Source organism: Rhopalosiphum padi, chromosome 2 (genome assembly GCF_020882245.1).
Source record: "Rhopalosiphum padi isolate XX-2018 chromosome 2, ASM2088224v1, whole genome shotgun sequence".
Lineage (NCBI taxonomy): Eukaryota > Metazoa > Arthropoda > Insecta > Hemiptera > Aphididae > Rhopalosiphum > Rhopalosiphum padi.
The window spans coordinates 71231983-71255694 of record NC_083598.1 but is presented as its reverse complement, the minus strand read 5'-3'; the positions used below and the strand labels follow the sequence as shown (position 1 = coordinate 71255694).

The window sequence follows — 23712 nt, the reverse complement described above, 5'->3', positions numbered from 1 at the left end:
CTTGATTTACATATTTATCCAAAGAAAGTAAAGCAAAATCAAAATTAATGAAAACTTTTAATTCACTCCTAGTCTAGGTTTGTAAAGTTTAAATAAAACCTTGATAATATATAGTTATGTGATGGCTAAGTCCTTAAACTTCTTATTCTTCGTGTGGGGGGGGGGGAATATTTAAAAAAAAAAACAGGGATTTTTCCATAAAATCAGTATTTGACAAAATTGAATTTTTTTATTTTAACGTGACTCATAAATTAATAACTGTAGATACTTGATAAGTACAGTAAATGTTTATATCAGAATTGTATATACATGATGAAATTTAAAATTATATTTAAAATATTTTGACGCTCCTGGGCCCTTGCCATAGGCATAAAAAGATTTAGATATTTTAATTTTTTTAATTCATATTGATAAATGTTTTTTTTATTAGGTCATTGAAAATGTAATATAAGGTTCCTTATAAGTTGTTTATATTATAATTAAAAAATACCCAAAATACATAGTTATAATATATTTTTATAAGCTGGCGTTTAAATCTTAATGAATCTCGATAAAATTGCAAATATGTATAAAATATTTTGTAGTTAACAATTTATCAAAAGTTGATTTTGTATAGCTAAGACTTTAAAACGTAACCACGTTAACAAATAACAATTCATACTGAAACCTAAAAATCTAAAATATATTATATAAATAATTTCTTTTTATAAACATTTGAAATGGAAATGTTGACTAAATTACATATTTAAACCAAGAATAATGATGTTAGTTATTTTATTGTAATTCAAAAACATTATTCTAGAGGACTTAACTTGTATGTATATTATGAATTTTCTACACGAAATATTTTCAAAATATGTAGATTAATTTTAATCCATCACCAATTTATATCATGAACGGCATGAACATAATCACACTGTTTTAAAGTGGGTTAGATGGTAGGCATTGGCCCAGAGGTTAATAATAATGATATAATATGGTATAAATATGTACTATTTGTGCAATTAAATATTAATAATATATTACATATAATGTTTTTGCTAAAGATTTTAAATGAACCTATTATAGCTCTAATAGTTACAAAATTACTTAGCATTATCAAACAACAAATAATGAAATATACTTAGTGATATACGAGTAGGTTAAGAGATCTTTTCTACTCAGAAACGGATTTTGTAAAGAATGATATATCATTGAATTCAAATTTAACACATCCATTAGAGCGATTCACTCAACATCTATTGTACTGCAAAGTAACACCAACTTGCTTACCTTTTTGTGAATAATTTTTACAATATCTGTATTGTTAATAACTAAATTAAATTATTAATTACTACACCTATACCTATTAATTTTTTAGATGACAAAATAAGTATCATAATAATAATTAGCTGTTAGCAAATAATTTAATATATTGTATTCTAATAAAGGCAAGTAATTAAGTAATAATGAATTGATTATAATAATTTAATTAATAATATGTAATTTGTGTTAATTACTAGAGTCTAATAAATTCTATAATAGATATTACTTATACCAACTTTTATTTTATATAAAATCATTATTATAACATCCTTAGTACTCATAGGTATATTATAAAGTATAAAAACTATTAGAATTACTTGATTGAATTTTGATTTTAATAGTCAATATTTTAATAAAAATTATATAATTGGTTCTTTATATTCAAAAAAGAGGTATCGGTACTCATTAAAAAAAAAACTTTGTATTGTCGCAGTACTTGAAAATTCCAAAAATCACAATTTGAATAAATTCATTATTAATGGATAAATTGGGTTTGAGCATGCTTGGTGAATCACTTTGTATAATCAATGGTATTGCTCTACGGTAGGTAATACAGAATCATTAATCAAAATTGCATTGTCTTAAAATACATTTGTACATGTATACTTGGCTACTTATAACAAAAGACGTAACGCTTCTTATACCTACATACAAATCGTATTAGTATGTTACATTGCTGCAGGTAAACATTAAATCTGCTTAATTAATAACGTGATGAACCTACTATTTTACGCACGTATATATGTATAATAATATCATATAATTAAGAATATCAGTTAGGGGAAAATTTAGATTTTTAGTTTTATTTTCAAAGACGGTTAAATGTTGATACCTTCATTGACTGCTTGGTGAAACCTTGTCAAACGGTGTTCAAAATTTTTATCTTTTAAATAATATTATAAATTTATTATTCTGTAATTATTGCACCTTATACTTGTATTTGTATGAGTATTAGAATATAAAATAAAAAAAAGATTCGTCTTATTGAATATAAAGCTTTATCCCTTCTGTTATCCGTAATATTACAATATTACACCATTGATAATATGTACGAGTATTATTATTGTCTTAGTAATTTTCATATTATCTAGATTATCGACGCCTACGTGAATTTATACAATATTTTATATGTTAGGTAGTTAGGTTTATTATAATGGTTATTATTGTCATCGGCAGTGATATCTTTCTTTCTCTCGAGTCGCGTTTATGTCTCCACATGGACGACGACGACGTTAGGCAGGATGTCGGACATGCGCGCATTAGAAGACGCACCTGCGGTGGTTACGCCGCAACGCCACGACCAGTGACCACTATCGGCAGTCGTTCGCGGTAACCTCCGGTAGATGCACGCACGTCTGACGATCCGACGAAATGCAACCCACGTGCCTCAATCGTATCGCTCCTTAACCTACGACAATCCGTGGTAAGTATATAATATCACAATGTGCCTTATGCGAAGTAGACCCTCACGATGTTATGCATATTTATATAATATAATGATAATCCTACTGCTGCTGCACAACATTATATTATAACATAGCAATGATGTACATTATTATGACGATTCAAGTTTTTATGGATAAAAAAAAATCGTAAGACAATGTGCGAACGATAGTAATCATTAATTTGTGATCGCGTGTTTCGTTTGGTTTTTGACTTCAGTTAGCTTTCTGTATCATTTACTATCCATTTAAATTGCAACTGAATTGTGCGTAGTATATTATGATTAAAATTAATTATAATAATATATTTTTAATATTATTATGTTACATATTATACATTATGTTCCTAATATAATCAACTAATGTGCACCACCGACGAGGTTGATGGAAGTAAAAAAAAATGTATAATATTAAATAAATGTTAACCTGAACCGTTGATCGGAGGGAACATCGTTATTTTATTACTATTGTGTACACTCCTGTAATACGATCGGACTGAAATATCATATTATACGTATATTATTCGATTGCAAATAATAGTGTTATGTTGTCGATGCACAACGACAGTATTTTTTGCCACAATTAGTCGTCTTTCAAACGAACCGTCTAGACTAAATAATACTACCTACGATTAAATTTTATTGGAATTTAAAAAAATGTAATAATAGTTTAAGGTTAAACAGTACTTTAACCTTGCAAAAAATCGATAACTAATATTTTATTGAACGAAACTGTTGAATAATTATGTGAAATATTGAGAAAAGTGTAAGTATGTTAACTGAAAAATATTTGCATAAGTTTCCATTAGCATATTCTATAGCATTTATTGCTCCACTAGGGCTTAGAAATACATTTAGGTAATTTTAATTAAGATGACAGTCATTTTGAATTTCACATAATATTATTTTTTTTAAATTGTGATTGCATATGATATTTATTTTTTAATTTAGAAATCCCCATTATTAAATTACTATTTTTTTATGATTAATAATACCTAACTAAAAAGGTAAAAAACGTATAATTAATTTTTATTTAAAAAAATTCCGTTTTCGGTAAAAATATGTTAAGAATTTAGGTCATGATCTCTTGATTTTAATAGTAATGTATAATACTTTATACTTTGAAAATATAATTCCTTTTGTTACGGAATTTAATTCAAATAATCTTGTAAGATAGATTTCTCTTTAATTTTTTTTAGCTAGTAAATTTCTTTATCTATAATTTTACATTGTACCTATATCATTTTTGATTAGTAAAATACAATAATATTTACGTTGTAAGTAGCTACATACTTATTTACGTTGTATAATTATTCATAGTAGGTATACAGTTTTATAATATTTTCATAAAAATGTTTAATTTCATTTAAAAAAATTTGTATTTGCATTTTTTAAATATAATATATCATAATACATAGCAAGTTTAATATGATTATAATATTGTTTATGAGGTACGAAGTAATTTTAAAGATTTATAGTACTACATTTATTTTTTTTTTATAAAAATATTGTATTTATATTAACAAAATAAATTAATATTTTGACATATAAACGTTAACACTGAAAAATTAGTATTAAAAACTTTCTTTTTTTGTGTTTGTTTTAAATGGTTAAAAAGGAAGACATTATTTTTGATAGCCCACAATTTATCATTTTAAAAGTAATATTTTAATGAGATATAAAACACCCTTCTCTGTATAATACTCAAACAATTAATTGTCAAGTAAAAAAAGATACAAAATCTAAAAGTTTCATTGCAAGTGTGGAATAAAGTGAATAAAATTGTTCTAATTTAGAAAAACTTTTAACGTTTTGTACCCTTAATTTGTAATTCTTAATTTATGATTAAACATAACTTTATTTTATCATATTTACTGAAAAAATATACTTTTTATATTTTATTTCACAAAGCATGTAATATTGATTTATATAGTTTATTTTATCTACGAAAGAAAATATGTTAAAATGTTAATAATTTATTATGGTAAAACTTATTTTGAAGGTCGTTTTAAATTCGTAGTTTTTAACAATAAATAATAATGTTTATTTTACAATTAATATGATGGAAATAATAAATTATTGAATTTATTGTTTGAACCGTTGTGTTTATCTCCAGTATTTAGCTAATGTTAAACGCGTGTGAATGAATAGTTTATAGTTGACTATAGTAACATTTAAAGTGTAACCATTAATGGGGGAAAAAGAACTATATAGTATCTAAGTGCAACTTTCTGCAAGTTTGGGAATTTATGTACCTACGTACATTTTGAAGTTAATTAGTATTCTCGATTTATGCATTTGCCATGCGGAGCACGCAAGTCGCCTTATTAAGATTTGTTGTTAGTTTTTTAAATTTTTAATCGTAATGGTTAACACCAAGTTGAAGTTAGTTGCGTGATAAAATATAAATAATGCAGGAAAATTGTAATTCTTGTACTCAATGAAAGAGTCTCTGATTAAAATATTATCTGTTAACTCAAAGTACAAAAATTAAATTATCTCAAATACTTATACAAAACTTTTGAAAACAAATAAATAATAATATACCTATCTATAATATTAAAAAATTTTTAAATGTTGTCTTATTTCAAATATGAATATATCAAATAATGATTTTTCTAATATCTTACGCAAAGGATATAAATAATTATAAATTAGCTATTAATTAAGATTTCATATTTGTAAAAATAATTTAAAATCTACAACCATTCCCTCCATTTTTCAATAATCTTTTTATTCAAGTTCTGATTGTTTTCAAGCATAAATATTTTTAGATACTAAGATTTTAATATCAAATTAGGAGTGTGGTAATATAAATTTCTGTTTTTTAAATCTGAACTTTCTTTTTTTAAATACATTTTTAATTTGTTATTTTATTGAAATTAATATTAATGTACTTAAATCTTTATACAAACTAATGAAGATGGTGCTTAATGGTTTTATAATATAAGATTAAATATATGAAATATATTAATCTAGTTCTAACTATACTAGGACAATTTAAAAAAAATTGCAAAATGTAAGTATTTTAGTGGTAATTATTATAATTTTCATATTATTACCTTCCCCATGTATATATTTAAACCCATTGTCATAAACTATTATCCTTAGTGAATACTCAGAAACTTTTACTTCGAATTTTAACTCAGATACATACAATTTCTCAAAAATATTGACTGCTAAATAATTTACAGTATAAAATGTGGTTCTTATTTGATAAACAAAATGTATATCGCCACTACTTAAATATAGTATATACATGTAAGTAATTGAAAATATGGTATTTTAGTATACCTGTACTTGAAAATTCTAAAAATCAAAATTTAAATAAATGCATTATTAAAATAAAAAAATGGTGTTTGCATGCTTAGTGAATCTTCTTGTATTAAATATATATAAATATATCAATATCATATTATAATACTTTGTATACTATATTACTAACAATACTTTATGGAAATAATAGTTGTTATTGATTAACCCTACGAAAATTATAAGTAATATAATATAATAATATTTTATAGTTTAAAAACATGTTCGTATTTTGATATTATTGTTTGAATAATACATTTTAGATTAGTTCTATAATATTATCGATTTATTTTTAGAAGATTAAAACGTTCGTAAACCACGCATACATCGATCGCTAATTATTATATATTTATTATTTAAGCAGTTTAAAACTTCGATTTTTCGATATATTTATTATTCATGATTTGAACTTAGTTAAATAAAATGCAAACAAATTATGTATGAGGTATTCGCAAATTTCATTATGATACGAAATAAATTTGAAATTTTATAATTATTAGAAAAAAACTGAGTATACTATGAGTACAATAAACAAATTATTTAAAAACCAATAACTCTTACTGTTGTATTAAAAATGTAGGAACATTTATTATTTATAATTTCCACTTTAACAAAAAGTAGAACACACGAACTATTCTATAATAACATATAATATTCTGCACGAATACACCAATGTAAAGGTTATAGTGAACGCGTAAATGTATATTTAACACCAAAGCTAAGTAGTCTCAATGATATTAATTGTAAACTGAAATTATTTTTTAGGACAAAAAGGTTTCTAGAAAGTTATATTTGTACGATAAAAAAACACATAAAAATCAGTAAATAACATTGTTACCCGTACGAGATAATACCTATGTTCACCATTATCCTTTGATAACACGGAATACAATAATCTTATTCTATTCTGTTATTAAAATTATTTTAATTTCATGTTTGTTAGAAAACATTTATAATAGGTGTCTACTGATTTTCCAGACAACTTTGAGTGCTATCTCGTTAAAATCGGAGGTTGCTCGCTAATGAAACAACTCAACAAGTTTAATTTTGTCTGTTTTCATTCACCTCACAGTTTTAACCAACACAATTACTTAGAATTGGAAATGTCCAATCATTAAACGAGGTCCATTAGTCTTGGAATTCTATAGGCAGCAATGTCTTGGGGAATATTGTGTGGATAATAATGATAATTCGATGAATGATTATTTGCAAAATAACTGAACATGTTGTAAAACAAAAGTGCAAGACCATTTTAATGAACATGTAGAAACTACAAAGTAAAGGGGTAGTAGATAAGCATATATAACTACTTATTTGTTCAAGTAATATATACGTATTTTATCACCATGTTCATGCTATTGGTCTTATTCATTAAGTACTTGAAACCATAATATATTATACATACATATTTAATTTATGTACAATGGACTCGATAAATTATATTTTTTTGTGATCTTAAAGTATAGATTTTTTAATAACAACTTTTAAGTTAGAATAAGATATTAATATAATAAATTATATTATTGCATATTTATATCGAAATATAGGAACTATTTTTTTTCGAATAGGTATGGTTAAGATTAAATACTATTGTCTAATTATTAATAATTGTTATTTCTATAATTCAGTAAAGCTTTAATGTATGGGTACTCAATTGGCAGCTCACTTTGTCTATTTATTTGAGAAACACAAACATATTTTAAGCATAACATGTATTTTTTAATACATTTTTAATAATTTAATATGTTATATTTTTATTACGATTTCAGCCAGCGAGATTAAAAAAAAATATATATAAGTGACTCGCAGCAAAAAAAGTTGAAGACTGCTTTAATGTATAAAACAAGTATAGGATACAGTTTTTAGTAGTTAGTTCTAGTTTTTTATTTTCAAAAGATACATGTTGAGCTATATTTATGCTATTCATACTTCGTGATTAAATTAATTTTATAATAAAAAGATAAGCAATAACATAGGAAATGTTAGTTACACCATTACTTTAATTATAGATAGTATTTATAACGGATGATTTTTCTATTATTGTTATTATTAAACAACTACTTTTAAGAAAATCTATTGTCTTTAAAAATATATTTTTTACACAATTTAATTTTTTTACTTTTTTAATGAAAATAAATATTTTTAATTCCTTATTCAAAAGCAGAATATAATTTTTAAATGTACTTTGATTTTTAAATATTTAATTTTGAAAGAGTAGTTTGTGAGTTATAAATTATAAGTATTCAACGATTAGATGAGTGGAGTGAAAAAGAGGGTATCCTGCAAAACATTGGTTCACTGTTCCTCTCATTTAAACTTTAAATATTATACGAATCAATTAATTAATCGTTCAAAATTCTTAATATAATTAAATATTTCTAGTAATATTTAGCTTTGGAATATGAAATTCCAAAAAAATAATATTTTTTTAATGGTATTTGAAAGAATGTGGGTTTTACGTAAAATAAATCACTTACCTGGTGTCTTGGTACACATGATATTCTTTATTTTAACAAAGAGTATGCAATTGACTATATGTGTTTAGTTTAATAGGAGCTTAATTGTTTTTAGTTTATCAAAGTTTTATATTTGAAACCACTAGGGAATTTAACGGACAATTTACAATAAATGTGTAACTAAATAATAGAATTAACAAATATATTATATGTAATAAGATAATAAAAGAAAAAATACAAATCGTATATAGGCATTTTCGTTTTTTATTTGCTAGATGAAATATATTACTGTTAAACTTGAAACTTCCAATACTTCTCTAAAAATAGAAATAAAATTAAAAATGTGTTAGTCATTATATAGAGTACACCCACTTTATAAATATATTCTGTACTATAGAAGACGACGTATATGCACGTAATACGAGAATAAAAATTCAATGATCCATGCGAACCCACACTACTCAGTGTATGCTTATTGCTTACATTAGAATGAACCATACCTATTATATATCATGATATGCATTTATACATTTTAATATATTAGAAGAAATATATATTATATATCCGTATAGGTTATATAGGTAAATTACGGATGACAGTCAAACAAATACCCTAAGATTTTTGACTATATGTCTAATATAAATAATATGAATATTATTTCTTTTGGGCTTAAGCTTTAAATGTCTTATTATTATATTTATTAAAGCATATTATACTTGTTCAATTTAAATATAAATAAACAATATGTTTTTAATCCAGTTTTTAATTATTAAAACGCGCATTATTTACTACATAATAATATGAATTCAATATTTTTAATTTATTTTTTAAAATAATATACAATCGTAATTAATTTTAAGTATTTAAAATTTAAATATAATATATCGCTAATTGCACTTTGGTTACGAAGAAATGATTATATTATAATTGACATTTTGATATTTATTGTTAGTGGAGTTAAATATTATCATCATGCAATGCTTCATATATAATAATTTTTATTTTTATTCTTTTTTATTTGATAACTATAAATATATTTAAAAACTAAAGGTTAGGTACATTTTTAATGCTATAAACAAAGTAAATAGTATTACAAAAAAAAAAATATCATATTTTTTTCTCTTTCGATAGAAAACCATATTGATTTTTTATAAAAATTTAAAAAAATTGTTTTTTTTAATGATTTGTTATGTTTTTTTTCATAACTTGACAACATTCACAACAAACAAATTCTTCGTACGTCTTCTATATAGTATATAGACTGTTTTATTACAAAAAATTGTTACCCGAGTTTTTTTTTCGATAATAATTATAGTCTCTCTAATGTTAAATTTATTAGTAAAAAAAATTGCTATTCATTTTTTTATGAATTTAAAATGTTTTGTTTTCAATTTGTTTTGAATAAAAGTGTAATGATTAGTGACTATTAGTTTGTGTTGATTCTATTATATCTAACATATATTTATAAAATTTATATACACACACTTATGATTCATATCGTATATGAATAATATAAAAATCATATTAATTAATTAATTCAAATACATCATGTGGTTAGTTTTGTGAAAATTAATATTTAGTTTAATATATTATATTATAATGTAAATTTAATATAACATAAATATATTTTTTTTAAACTCCACTAGTCTAAAACAGTAGGAAACAAATTATTTAATTTTTATTTTTCTGTACCATGGACACGTAAATGCGTTTCAACTAGTATTACTGGTATCACCGTTATTGTCACTTTATTTAAATACAATTATATATATTATGTATTTGTATTTAATGTAACTTTTATTGTCGAGCGCAGTATGCGCAACGCAATGAAATGGATCCGGACTTATATACGTATAAAGCGGGTATAATAAATTTGGTTTGCACATTTTGGGCTTTACATTAGAAAACGAAAAAGTGTGTACATAAAAGGGTTATCCATCAAGGAAACGCCACCGGGGGTGGCAGCCATTCGCCTCGAATGCAGCGGATATGGGGCAAACGCGGTGTGGATCTTTTGTTTTTGTTTATTTTTTTTCTGTTCTTTTTCCCGTCCTTGGATTACTACTTCGACCCAAAAACATACACATACACACGCACACGTAAAACTATCACGGCGAAGTGATATCATGACACAGTATCATCCCCGACCGACGTCAAACGGAAAACTACATCTGGAACGTGTTTTCGTATTATTTTATTTCTTCTCTATGGTATTTCACTAATTATATTATAAATGTTATAATGTGGTACATACCACATAACATGTGTTATGTGATTTATACTATTGACTACACTTTCCTCAGTCGAATTTTGATGGTTATAGCGATGAATTGTATTCACCTAAATATGTATTTATTTATTAAGTATATAATACAAATTGTAAAATGTTTTATACAATTTTATTTAAATTGTAACTAATTATTTACATATTATTCTAACAATTTTGGTTTTATATTGTTTCTAATATTCATATACTTACTAAACAAAAAATTAAAAAAATAATTAACTTTTAAAGTTTAGACGAGTGCAATATAATCTTGCTAGCTTACAATCACCTATTATCACTTAAACTTAAAATTCTTAAAAATGAAAAAACTGAACTACTAAAATTTAAATTAAATAAAATTGTAAATAATAGGGAAATTAAAATATTTAAAAAAAATGTTATTATTCAAATATTATAACATTATAAATTATAAATATAACAGTAATCATCATTAAAAAAAAATAAAACTCCTAAAAAATAGATTTTTTTTCAAAAGTACTTCAAATTATGTAAAAAATATTAAGATTGTCCCAATTCTCAAATAATGAATGTTCGTCGTTAAAAAAATCATATCATACATAATAGACTAGTGTCAATGAACACTACGATAATTAAAATTAATTATCACATGTACATACTATATATTATTGTGTACAATGTACGTTATATTACGTACATATATGACTGACGTCTGTTTATGCTCGACATATATGGGTTTGTGAGTGCATGTTACGTATTAATTCTCATTTCTGTTGTCATCATCATAATTTTCTCTTTGAAACGGTTTCCATAAGAATCATTTCTTAATCCAGTTTTCTGAGACAATAGGTGTAATATTAATATTAATAGTAATATAATAAATTATATTAGTGTAATCTATGACATTAATATTACACATCACGTTTGTTTATCGCTTTAAATCGCCGTACTGGTTATTACTACCTACTTTTATGATATATTTATAATTTTCAGTTTTGTTTCGTATTTGGATTTATCAATAATTCATGTTTTCATTAAAATATTTATACAATTTTTGAAAAACTATTTTGCGCTGGAAGATATCTGTCACACAGAAAAAACGGTTACTACCTATATTATACAATACCCTGCAAAGTCTTAGCAGAAAGCGCGTTTTATAATATATTGTCATCTCACCCGTTCAAGGTATTAGTACGGTGTTTTTAAAATCTAAATATTTAAAAACACTTAATCAAGAACAAAATTATTTTTATTTTTTTTTTTATTTTGCAATTCTTGAACTTGAAAAAAATTTCGACAGCGTATTACGACTATATAATTGTATAGTAGTTGTTTACATAATAAGTATGCAATATAATATTAAAGTCACTTAGGCACTACTTTTTAATAATATAATTTGTTATATAGGTAGTTAATAGGCACCTATCAACTATCGTTTACTAATGTAACATATACTTGACGTTAAACAAATTTCAGAAACACTGGAAAGTTTTCGAAAGTCGTTAACGGAAGCACGTTGTGCCTTTGCAAAAGCTCTCCATGATGTATTCATGTTATTAAAAGTATTCACGAGTATTGACAATATTTTATGGTTTAATATGTATATATTATATACTATAGCGTCGGATTTTACGAAGGGTTTTTAATAGCTTATATATACTCGCTTCGAGCCAAAGTTTTGAATTAGATAACCAGCTGTATTTTATTCAGTAAAAAAAAACTAGTATAAAAATAGTATTAAATCGTTAATATTTCAAATAACCGTGCCTAATGTATAATTATTAATTATTTATATTCTTATAAATAAAAATTAGTTGTTACGTATTAAATTTTAACTCAAACTATTTACATAGGATTATTATTTAATATGATACAGAGATTTATGATTATTCTATTCGAATTATAATACGATTCATGAAGATTTTCGATTTTTTCAAGTGTCAAACTGTTGAAACACGTCCTGCTTGCGGGAAATTATTTATATTGTGATCACGGCGTTCTCATGAATCCAGGATTAATTTAAAAAAAATACAGTTCTGCAGTTATTCTTAAACTACTTATCTGGTAATCAAATGCAAAGATAACCAACATTTAATTTGTAATTTTATTTATTTTTTGATAAAAAACCACACTGAATTGTTTTTATGTGTTCCTAATGTTATCTATGAATTTAAATATTGTAAATATTCTTAATATTGTATTTTATCTAACTATAAAATTAGCACAAAATTCAGTGTAAGGTCTATTTTTCAAAAAATCATAAATTTGATATTTTTAGATAGATTTATTGTCAATTCACATCTACTACGCATTTTGTTTTCAATAATTTAAAATGTAAGAATGAGGCTTTTTCCAATAAAAAATAGTGTTTTTCTTCCGTTTTCACGAATTTCTAGTCTCTTTTAACTGGCCGGAATAATGTATGACTTTTACTTACTTTAAATCGATTGTAATTATTACTAAATTTTATAGAAGTATTTCAATATTAAACAGCTGCTGTATAAAACGGTTTGGTGATAAAATAAAACACGTCAGCCATTTTGTTTTACCTATAACATTCCGTGACCGTTTTTTAACCATATTATTCGGACGATTTTTTTTTTATTCCACCACCATTATTGTTAACGTATACAGGTCTATAAACCATCGTAATACGACTCTCCGTCATTACCATCACATAGGTCCGGCGCAACAATGGCAGTGCGCGTACGAACGACAATAAAACCGTCATCATAACGTGCTTTACCGGGGATCACCGATTAATATTTTTGTAGGGCCACATTATGAGTTCAGGAAGTTTTTAAAGGTCATTGAAATTCAATCAACATAATATTTAACCAAAAATGGCGAAGTAAAAATCAAAACTAATGAAAGCTTCGTTAAATTTATCACAAAAAAAATAATTTAAAAATAAATTTCCTGTCTGCGGTCCAGATGAAATTCGTTACGGTCTGTCATGTTTGATGATGACTTCAGTGCTATTTAATTCCACATATACAATATTATAATTAAAGAATGGATTCAATTGCATTAATAACCCATTAAAATTGAAATTAACATGGATTGTATAATTTCACATCAAAATACGTAAACCTTTTATTATAAAAATGTAAATTTTACAAAAAGGTTATTTCTCTAATACAATAAAATCAATAAAAAATAAAAAAAATAATGGTTTTTTAAAATTAAAATTTCAAATTATGTAGTCTTATACTATTTAAAATAATTTAATAAGGTAGGTATTATATCTAAATTAAAGTGCTCTTTATTTACTTAACAAGGACAACTTTCATATTCAGGGGTACAAATATTTCTAGAAATTTTAACACTCTCCATAAAAAGAATATTATTATTATAATATAATATACTGTCATGCTGTCTGTATCATATATTAAACACAATGACACGCTCCACTCAAAATCTTAAAGTGTCATATGTAAAGGACTTTTTTTTATTTGGGGGTATATTACCGCGTATCCTGCACACTTTTGGTTCCGCCCATGCATTATATCATTGTAAGATTTAACAGGTTTTATATCATTCATTTTTTCAATAACATACATACATTTATCTTTAATTTTTTTCCATTTGTTTATACCCACAATATTAACTAAATATTAATAACTTCAATTTTATTAATCATATTTATATTTTCCAGTAGTTCATGTTAGACACTGTTAGATTCTTTAAAATGTATAAGATTCATATTGGAAAACTGTAATTTTATATATGTAAACCACATTATTATTTTGTACAAGTTATTTCAACGTTTTAATACAAAGGACGTCGTATTTTAAACTTTAAACCATGTTTTTAAATTCGTCAATATCATTTGAATAGAAAATGCAGCATTTATCCAAGTTTTCCATCTTGGAATAATATAGGTTCTGTGGTAAAGTTGCATCAGTAAAATATTATTTAGGAGACAATCATATATTCTATGAACGATTTACGATAAATACCTGACAAATTGTGGAAAGATAAGAATAAATGTCATCTTAATGACGACTTTATGTTACGACCTCAAATTACCTGCTAATAATATCTTACTATATATACATATAGTAGTCAATATAGCCTTTTTATATTATACAATTATTAAACAAAATATTTTATTCATTTAAACTTTAAATACATAAAACATACGAAATTGCAATATAAAATGAATGTGTTTATTATAACATATTCGATTTTAACAAAACTAAATTCATGCGTGAACCGACCTATAATAGAAAGCCGAGGGGCTTAAAAACGAAGTTACAAACCCTCCTCGAGTCTCAATGATGAATCTATTATTTATATAATTTTTGTCGAAAACGGCCCGGCAGCGTTTGAGTCGACGGAGGACGAACAAACAAATGTTCATTAATACCTATATTATTATATACCTATACGCAGTCACATAAATGGCTACATATCATTATATGTTCTGTGAAAAAAGTCGCAAAAGCAATATTAAAAATGCTATCTCTAAATAATAATCATGACGCGTACGTTATATTATAATAATCTGCAAATGTCCGCATCGTTTTCGCGTTACAGGTGTGATCGGCGGCGGTATACAGGCGATGGCCGCGTACGGCGTGTACGGTAACGGCAGTTGCGGCGGTGACGTTTACGCGCACGCCGACGACACCGATCTGTATCACCAAGTGGTGGTGCTCTCGAAACCGGACGGCTCGTGCGTGCGGAGCCAGGCCAACGGTAGCGGCGGCGGTGTCGGTGGCGGCGGCGGTGGTGTCGGTGGCGGTTCCGTCATCGTGGAAACCGTCAACGGACGGTACAATGGCGATCACCCGCACCAGCAGCAGCCGTACGACTCTGCGCGTGGCGGCGGTACCGGTGCCGGCGGAGGTGTCGGCGGCGGTCAGCACCGACACCGCCGGTCGTTCTGGTGTCGGACCACCACGCTGGCCACCATCAGCGCCTTGCTGGCCACGATGTTTTGCGTCACGTGCGTCGTTTTCATCTACTACAACTGTGAGTAAAACGATCATATTATTATTATTATTATTATTATGAAATCGACTTCCAAAGTCCCGAACGCAATTTATCAATTTATAAGAGTGTACTGTGACTTCGGAGGTCGTCGGCGGGTCGTGATGTGCGGTCGCCGTCGTTCCGCAGGGATTGAAGTTTTAGCAAAGTCCGTCCGCCGTCCTGCAAACCACCGGAGCGATATGTGTATGCGCTGATGTGTTTGCGCTGCGGACCGCGTTCCATCATATTATACATAATAATATATTTTATAAATACGACGGGGACGCGCATCGTTTTGTGCGGGTCGGCCATTAGGACGTCGGACACACTTGACGACATAATGATATCGAGTTGCAACGACCCACGCCCGTGTGGTACGTTTTCGTGCGAGATGATATTTGCTTTTTTAAAAAAATATTCCGAAAAAACTCGTCCGTCTCGGCGGCGGCGGCGGGACAAACTACGCTTTGTATGATAATGTGCAGTACGTACGCGTATATAGTACGAGCAGTATATAGAGTTTCATTATAGTAATAATTGGTGACCGCGGCTTTTCAATGTAAAGTGTATTATTTTTTTGATACTCTCGAGTATCTAGGACTGTGAACGCATGTGTTCCTAGTACGCGATTCGTTGCGTGTAATTGATACTTCAAAGGCGAAACTTTTGTTTTGGAATTTTTTTCTTAACCTTTTTAGGTCATTTTATTAATTTTTAGTGCGCGTATTGGTATGTCGTACGAACTTTTAGAGTAAATTTGTTTTTATAATATTTGATTCAATATTTTTTTAGACAGGTACTTATTTTTTATCCATATCAGATGTCAATCGTTCGATATACGAATGTGGTAACGTCTATATATCTACGTCCAACGATTAGCGGACGTGATGTCTTACTCCTGTTTATTTAGTATACACGTGCCCAAGTTTGGCATACGATTTTTATATCGTTGTTAAATTAGCTAAAATAAAGAAGAGTTAAACCGTCGTTTTCCTATCATTTGCGTGGTTGCGTGTCTATAAAAAGATGTTTGGCACTTTTTAAGGGCATCATTGCGTTGAAAATGTTATTTTTGATAGCTTTTAGGGACCTAATTAAATTATAAAACGTAGTGTCTATAAAGTACAATATAAAATAATCTAATTTTAGTGTTGATTTATTCAAAAATGTATGTTATATTATGAATACTCGTCATTTAATATGTTAAATAATTTACTATACGCTACGCTGGTCACTGGTGGACGGAAAAAGAAAAAGAGAAAAGAAAATTCGTCGAATTGCAATTAAAATATATGCTCAATAATTATTATAAAATAAACTTGTATCAGAGTCCCGAGAGTATATTATTTACTATCGAAATTATAATAGCCAATAGATATAGATTTCACGATGTATATGTATACGTGATTACCAGTTTATGTGCTATATTATATATATATTATGTCGCATCCACTTGATGAAATTGTCCATTTCATGAAAAGTTATCCAGTTTATGAAATAATAGAAACCGTTTTTTTCCACTTAGTGAAATAATTAAAAATTTCACAAAGTGGATATTTTTTCACAAAATGGATAATAAAATTTCATATCGTGTAATTTTTTTTCATCAAATGACCATCCACTCGGTGAAACAAAATATAATAATATTAATAAAATGTAATATACAATTATATAACTATATAATAAATTATAATATTATACTGTTATTGGTTGCAATAATACATAAACCATATATCGCAATATTGATATTATTATATAATATTGATAATAATAATGTAAATATTGACATATTATGGTGATATATGATTTATATATTATTCCAACCAATGGCAGTATAATATTATAATCATATAATTATATAATTGTATAATATTATGTTTAGCCTCACCAAGTGTATGACTATTTGATGAAAACAATTACACGATATGCAATTTTAGTATCCATTTCATGAAAAGTTATGCAGTTCATAAAATAGACAATTTCATCAAGTGGGTACGACATATGATATATACGACATACTCGTATATGCTATAATATATAGCACATAAACTGGTAATCATGATACATAATAATATTATATTGATGTATGCTAAATATACTATTTATATATTATATTTACAACGTATGTCCATATCATGTCCGTACTGTTAGACATTGTGTACTTAATAAGTGAACAGTGAACATATCAATTTTATTAGGTAGGTACTTATATAAAAACCAATAAGACAAACCAAGAGAGAATGCGATGAGTTACGACCGGTGATGATACCAATGGTAGGTGTATATTATGTGTATCGATAGAGAGTGATGGGGGGAAAGTCAAAAGAGATTTATCACCGGAAATAAAAACAATAACATTTTTCGGAAATATTATCTGTTTTACGCGCTGCGTTTATGTTATATAACGATGACAATATATATAGTGTGTGTTAAGTTAGCCCCTTCGCTTCAACAACTTTCAATAATTACTAATAGAAGTTTCCTGTTTCCAAGGTGATTATTTTTACGCAGAACATTACCATTATCTTAGGTACTTTTTGTTTTCGAGAATTTTTTTTCTGACGCCATTAGCTCTTAAAAATTAGGTTGTTTGTACATAATATAATTTTTATGCATTTTATGTAGGATATTTACCAACATCCACATTTATTTTTATTTTTAATCATCCCTATATATTTTTTTTTATGTATTAGCTTAAATATGAAATGTGGATTAAATACAATTTGAAATTGTATTTTTGTTCTACGTTTTACTTTTTAGCTTCTTGCCCGGACTTAAATTGGGAAGTCTGAAAAATCACCGTACTAAAAATATAGTGTCAAGTACCTTGTTATGTATGTATTATAATATGAAATTGTATCACAATTGACGGGGTGAATGATGAACGATGTTTTTAAAAAAAAATCATTCTATATACGAAAATATACAGACGTATAACTGCGGTCATCCAAAGATATCTGTCCTGCAGTGTGGCATATTATGGCATTACAAACACGGTTATAAATGAAGGCATGACTGTAAATTATATAATATAATACGAGTGTTTCGAGTGGAGTAACTCGATTTGTTATCATATTTCTATATAGTAGGTACCTACTTATACCGTGTAATTAGAATAGGTTTTTACCAATATTTAATATATTTTGATTTTTGGATATTTTTTTCTGGTTATAATCCAGTTTGAAAATACTATTTTGCATCATGTGGAAATTTATCGAAATTAAATCTATGTTTGTATATAAGTGGCATACGTATTCCTGTGAAATTATTGAATTTCTGTTTAAAGCTATAATAGTTTTATGAGTCATTAGAAACAAAAATAAAATATAATTACTACCTGCACACCCTACTAATTATGTGTTCAATTGCAATTCATATTATTTTTCATATTGTTAAAAAAAACAAAAACGATTTATAAAACATAATTTTGTAATGTAACAAAAAATATTTACTATAACCTAATTATTTTTGATTATACACTATACCCACTTTCTATTGCGATCATTTTTATTTTTATCGTCTCTTTTAATAGCTTATTATTGATATTACCATTCATATATGTATGAAATATTCACAAAAAACATTTTATTATTTATTTAGCATCCACTTAATACTAATGTGTTACTTTGTCCGACATCGTTGTTTTTAATTTACTCTACAACCAAGAAGAGACAAAGATAGTAGTAATAATTAGCTATCAACATTTTCGGCGATAACGTATAGATACGCTTAAATAAATAATTTTGAATAAGACGTACTATACAATAATCATAAGTGTTTTAAGCAATTGTTTGAATAATATTTCACTAATAATTTTATGTTTTAAAAACGAAATTAAGTTTTTTTTTTTTATTTAATGATCAATCGTGAACATTACAGGTATTATTATAGGAATAGTCATTTCATCGGGTTGTCGTGTCACGTAGCCATATTTCAGGTGTAAGCGGGTTCACCCATAAAATGCATTCACTGTTTTACGATATTTCCACGAGCAATAAAAATATACTATATAGACCTCATAATATTTATGTTTTTCCACAATACGCGGGATATTCGGCGACAGGGGACTAACGATGCGACAAAGTTTGGAAGTTTGGAATGCTGATAGTCTGCGTTGAACTATATGATAGCTATTAAAACAATAAACAACGACATTACAACAATAGTTTGTAAATTTTATTTTATATTATAAGTGTTCAAGTCCAAATTGAAACATGACAGAAACTTTAGGCGGACTACAGCAGCCGATCGGAGTTATATTTACATAATATAGTATACGTATATAATAATACACACCCGCCGCTGTCTGAAGTCTTCAAAGCGCAAATCCAAACTAACACTCGTCTCGTATATTATAATAATTAATACGGATTTGGGGACAGCACATACCACCCCACCGTATACATGCATCTTTCGTACACGAAAGTATTCACTACCCCCCTCTCACCACACACAACCATTGGTAATGGCTGAGGGTTGTAAGGAGGGTCATGGCGCCTCGGGAGATTATTATTCTGGTACATATAGTTTTGACATTGAGTTGGCACCGAACCCGGGCATAGATTAATGTGTACATACACTCGTATATGATAAAAGGCGCAAAGTAGATGTTTGTCTAAGAGCGCCAAAATGTTGTACTACGAGAGGGGCGATCACTAGTTTAATACACGTTGACGTGTTCTTCGAGAAAAATGATGGCGTAAAGAAAAATTATGTTGCTCTTTAGTTTTAAAGTAAATCGTCGAAGAAAGGCTTCGTAGCAGGTGTCACTAAAATATATTTTCAAATTGAATTATTTGATCTTGAACCGGTTTAGGTCGAACCCGTAGTCGATTTAGTCAATATATTTCTAAAACGATTACGTCTGGGAATATATTATAAACGCTTGAATGGTATAAAAGTATTTCTCGCGGAATAAGAAATCGACGTCGAACACAATTAATTTTGTAAAATGTTTTTTCTTGTTCTACGTTTAACCATTACATAACATTACATGTAAGACGATGGACAAGCGTCGTGTTACTGTCAAGGTACCGACGGCGCTATACGATAATTATCGTTTTCAGCATGTGGGTTATACGTAAGTCACATGTTATAAAGTGTGAGGGATTAATATTAATGGCCCCCGTGAAACGTGAAACCAAACCATATCACCGACGATTACGAGGCCACGATGGTTCTTTCGTATGCGGGAAAGCATAAAGGGCGCTGTCAAATCGTCTGATTGGCATAGTTTTGGCCTAAACGCCTCTCTAAAGGTGTCGACTAGATAATTGATGCTGATCGTATAATGTCTAATTGGAAATTATTAAAGATTTTACCGAATTGACAGGAATCTTTTCGTATAAAACGCACAAAACATTTTTTCCAAATTACAGTCTACCGTTTAAAATATAGGTTAGGTAAACGCAATCAAAGAGGAATGTATATGGATAGATGTTGAGCGCGTTTAACAATTTCTATAATAAAAACCCTTGGGTTTTATATCTTGGTTGTTTCTTTTTTTATTTAATGTTGATAATATTATCTCGAATAATAAATTATCTGAGCGGAGAGTAGACAATATAATTATTTGTTTTGATTTTTTTTAGACATACCCACCATCATAATAATAGTAATGTTTTTCAAAAGTAATGCAACGTTCGTTAATTAAAAGTAAATAATCGAGAAAATAATATATTATTATAACGATAAAAATAAAAATAATATAATAGGTCCAATATGAAATCATGTACATTACACGTATTACATTTTTTTTTTTTTTACAGCGAGAGAATATTATAATTTATAATTATGATAATAAAAATGTTTCCGGTATAGATAAAAATGCCGTTTATTATTCTACCACTGATATTGTAAAGGTGGATAATAGACTAGAAATATCTTATACGTGAAAATATTATATCGTAGAGGTGTCTGAACGAATTTGGTGGAATACGTTTCTCATCTCTTGCGACGCGTCCAAACTGTGTTATTTCGACCGTCCGAATACAGAAATCTCGTCGGTTTATTTTCTCCCGAACTCCAACCTCCATACACACCGTTATTGCGTTATACATTTAACATTATATATAATTTATTACTTGTAGTACACGCACATACGTAGTACATAAAAAATAACACATACATATTAATTTATACTTAATAATGTATTCTATTAATGTTTAGTATTGGGCCATAACTATGATTGATTCTAGTTATACATTATTTTACGAGACAATTAGCTGTAGAAAATATGTCGTTTTCCAACATTTTTCATACTATAAAAGCTAACGCGTTGTGTACATATTATTTTTCTATCTCTACGGCGAAAAAACCAGATATCACGTACTCGTACGTTTTCCATTACATTTTTATTCCTGTCAGTACGTGTAACAGTAAGTGAATGGAGAAGTTTAATCACTTATCATTTTTAAATCATTTTTACTTTAATCGCTACTGTTACTACTACATCGCCTAACAGATTATAAATATATGGGACCTTCAAAGAGCTTTTTACTTAGAACCTGTTAACTGATTAAAATATTATACAAAAACGATATTACCGACCAACACTATTATAATAATATACTTTATACTTTTGATTTAATATGTGGTTGTGAACTTTCTTGGACTTGAACATAAAATACTAAATTATTAAAAATTAACAGTAAATACAGATATTAACAAATTAAAAATATAGGTATATTAAGTGTTTTCGTTTAATTAATATGATTCTTCATAGTATGAATATTCTTATGTAAATACGTATTGTTAGTGTACATTATAGTACGACGCTTAAATATATTAAATTTTTCCACGTACAACGATTGATACGGTTTAAGAAGCTAAGTTTTGTGACTATTTTTGAATACTATAGATACATGTGAGTAATAATACGTGGAATTTTTATAATAATCATAATCATAATATCGTACGAAGTAGACTCTCGCGATGTTTACTGTGAGTGTAGGGCTGGTTGTTGTACTTCGGGATGTAGTTCCTGGAACTATTTTCGGGACCAGAAAAAGAGATAGACTTAAGTAAATTTTTTTAAATTTATATTTTATATTAGCCATATTATACTTAAATAGATTATTTAAAAAAAATACGATTTATTGGAGTTGCAATAGCATGATCAATTACTAAAATAGCATTAAATTATCTATTCAGTATTGTTTTTTTTTATTAAATTAAACACATCACCTATAATATATACGTATATTATTAATCATACATAAAGTGATTCTTTAAATAGTTCAAGCTCATCATCTGGGCAATTTATTGCGTTAAAAAAAAATACATATATGTATATATTTTTAAATGGTTTGAAGTATCTATACTTATGATAATAAAATTGAGATAAGTGGAATTTAGCTGAAGAGGACTAATGGAAAATTATACTACACTATACTACCTTATTGATCTTTTTTTTTGAATAGAAATTTCTATTGAAAATATGTTTAACACTGATAAATATTTCATCAAAAAATTGTATAAACATATATGTATAAAAATAAATGATTCAATTAAAAGAAAAATTATTAAAAAATTATATGCTTAACCCTTGAATAATATTATAATTTAAAGTAATTAACGTTAAGAATACTTAAAGTTATAAGTAATATAAAACATATATATATATATATATATATATATTGAGTCACACACGAGATTCACGTTAAACATTTCTAAATAAAAAAAAAAAAAAATAAAAACACTACTCTTGGATACGGCAGTTATACCTATGGAATAATATCATATAATATATTATATTTATTATTAATTTATTATAATAATGTCACGTATTAATGTGTATGCATTATGCGAAGGTATCATCTATATAAAAACCAATATTTGTGAATGACTATCAATAGCCATTGCTGTTGAGTAAATTCTCAAATAAAAGATGGAAAAAATATATATATACATATTATAATATTATATGATAATATAATAATAATATACAAATAGTGATATTATGACGCTTCTAT

General features: G+C 26.9%; 1 protein-coding gene across 1 annotated transcript in view; it reads left to right on the top strand.

The window, feature by feature from the left end:
- Positions 1 to 2626: 2626 nt before the first annotated feature.
- The window catches only part of LOC132920134 (agrin-like), a 175286-nt gene continuing 154200 nt past the window's right edge, over positions 2627 to 23712 (top strand). Inside the window, exons 1-2 of the mRNA XM_060982243.1 lie at positions 2627 to 2728; positions 15302 to 15739. Of these exons, the coding sequence (XP_060838226.1) occupies positions 15328 to 15739 (412 nt within the window). The 5' untranslated portion in view covers positions 2627 to 2728; positions 15302 to 15327. The remainder of the gene's footprint in view (positions 2729 to 15301; positions 15740 to 23712) is intronic.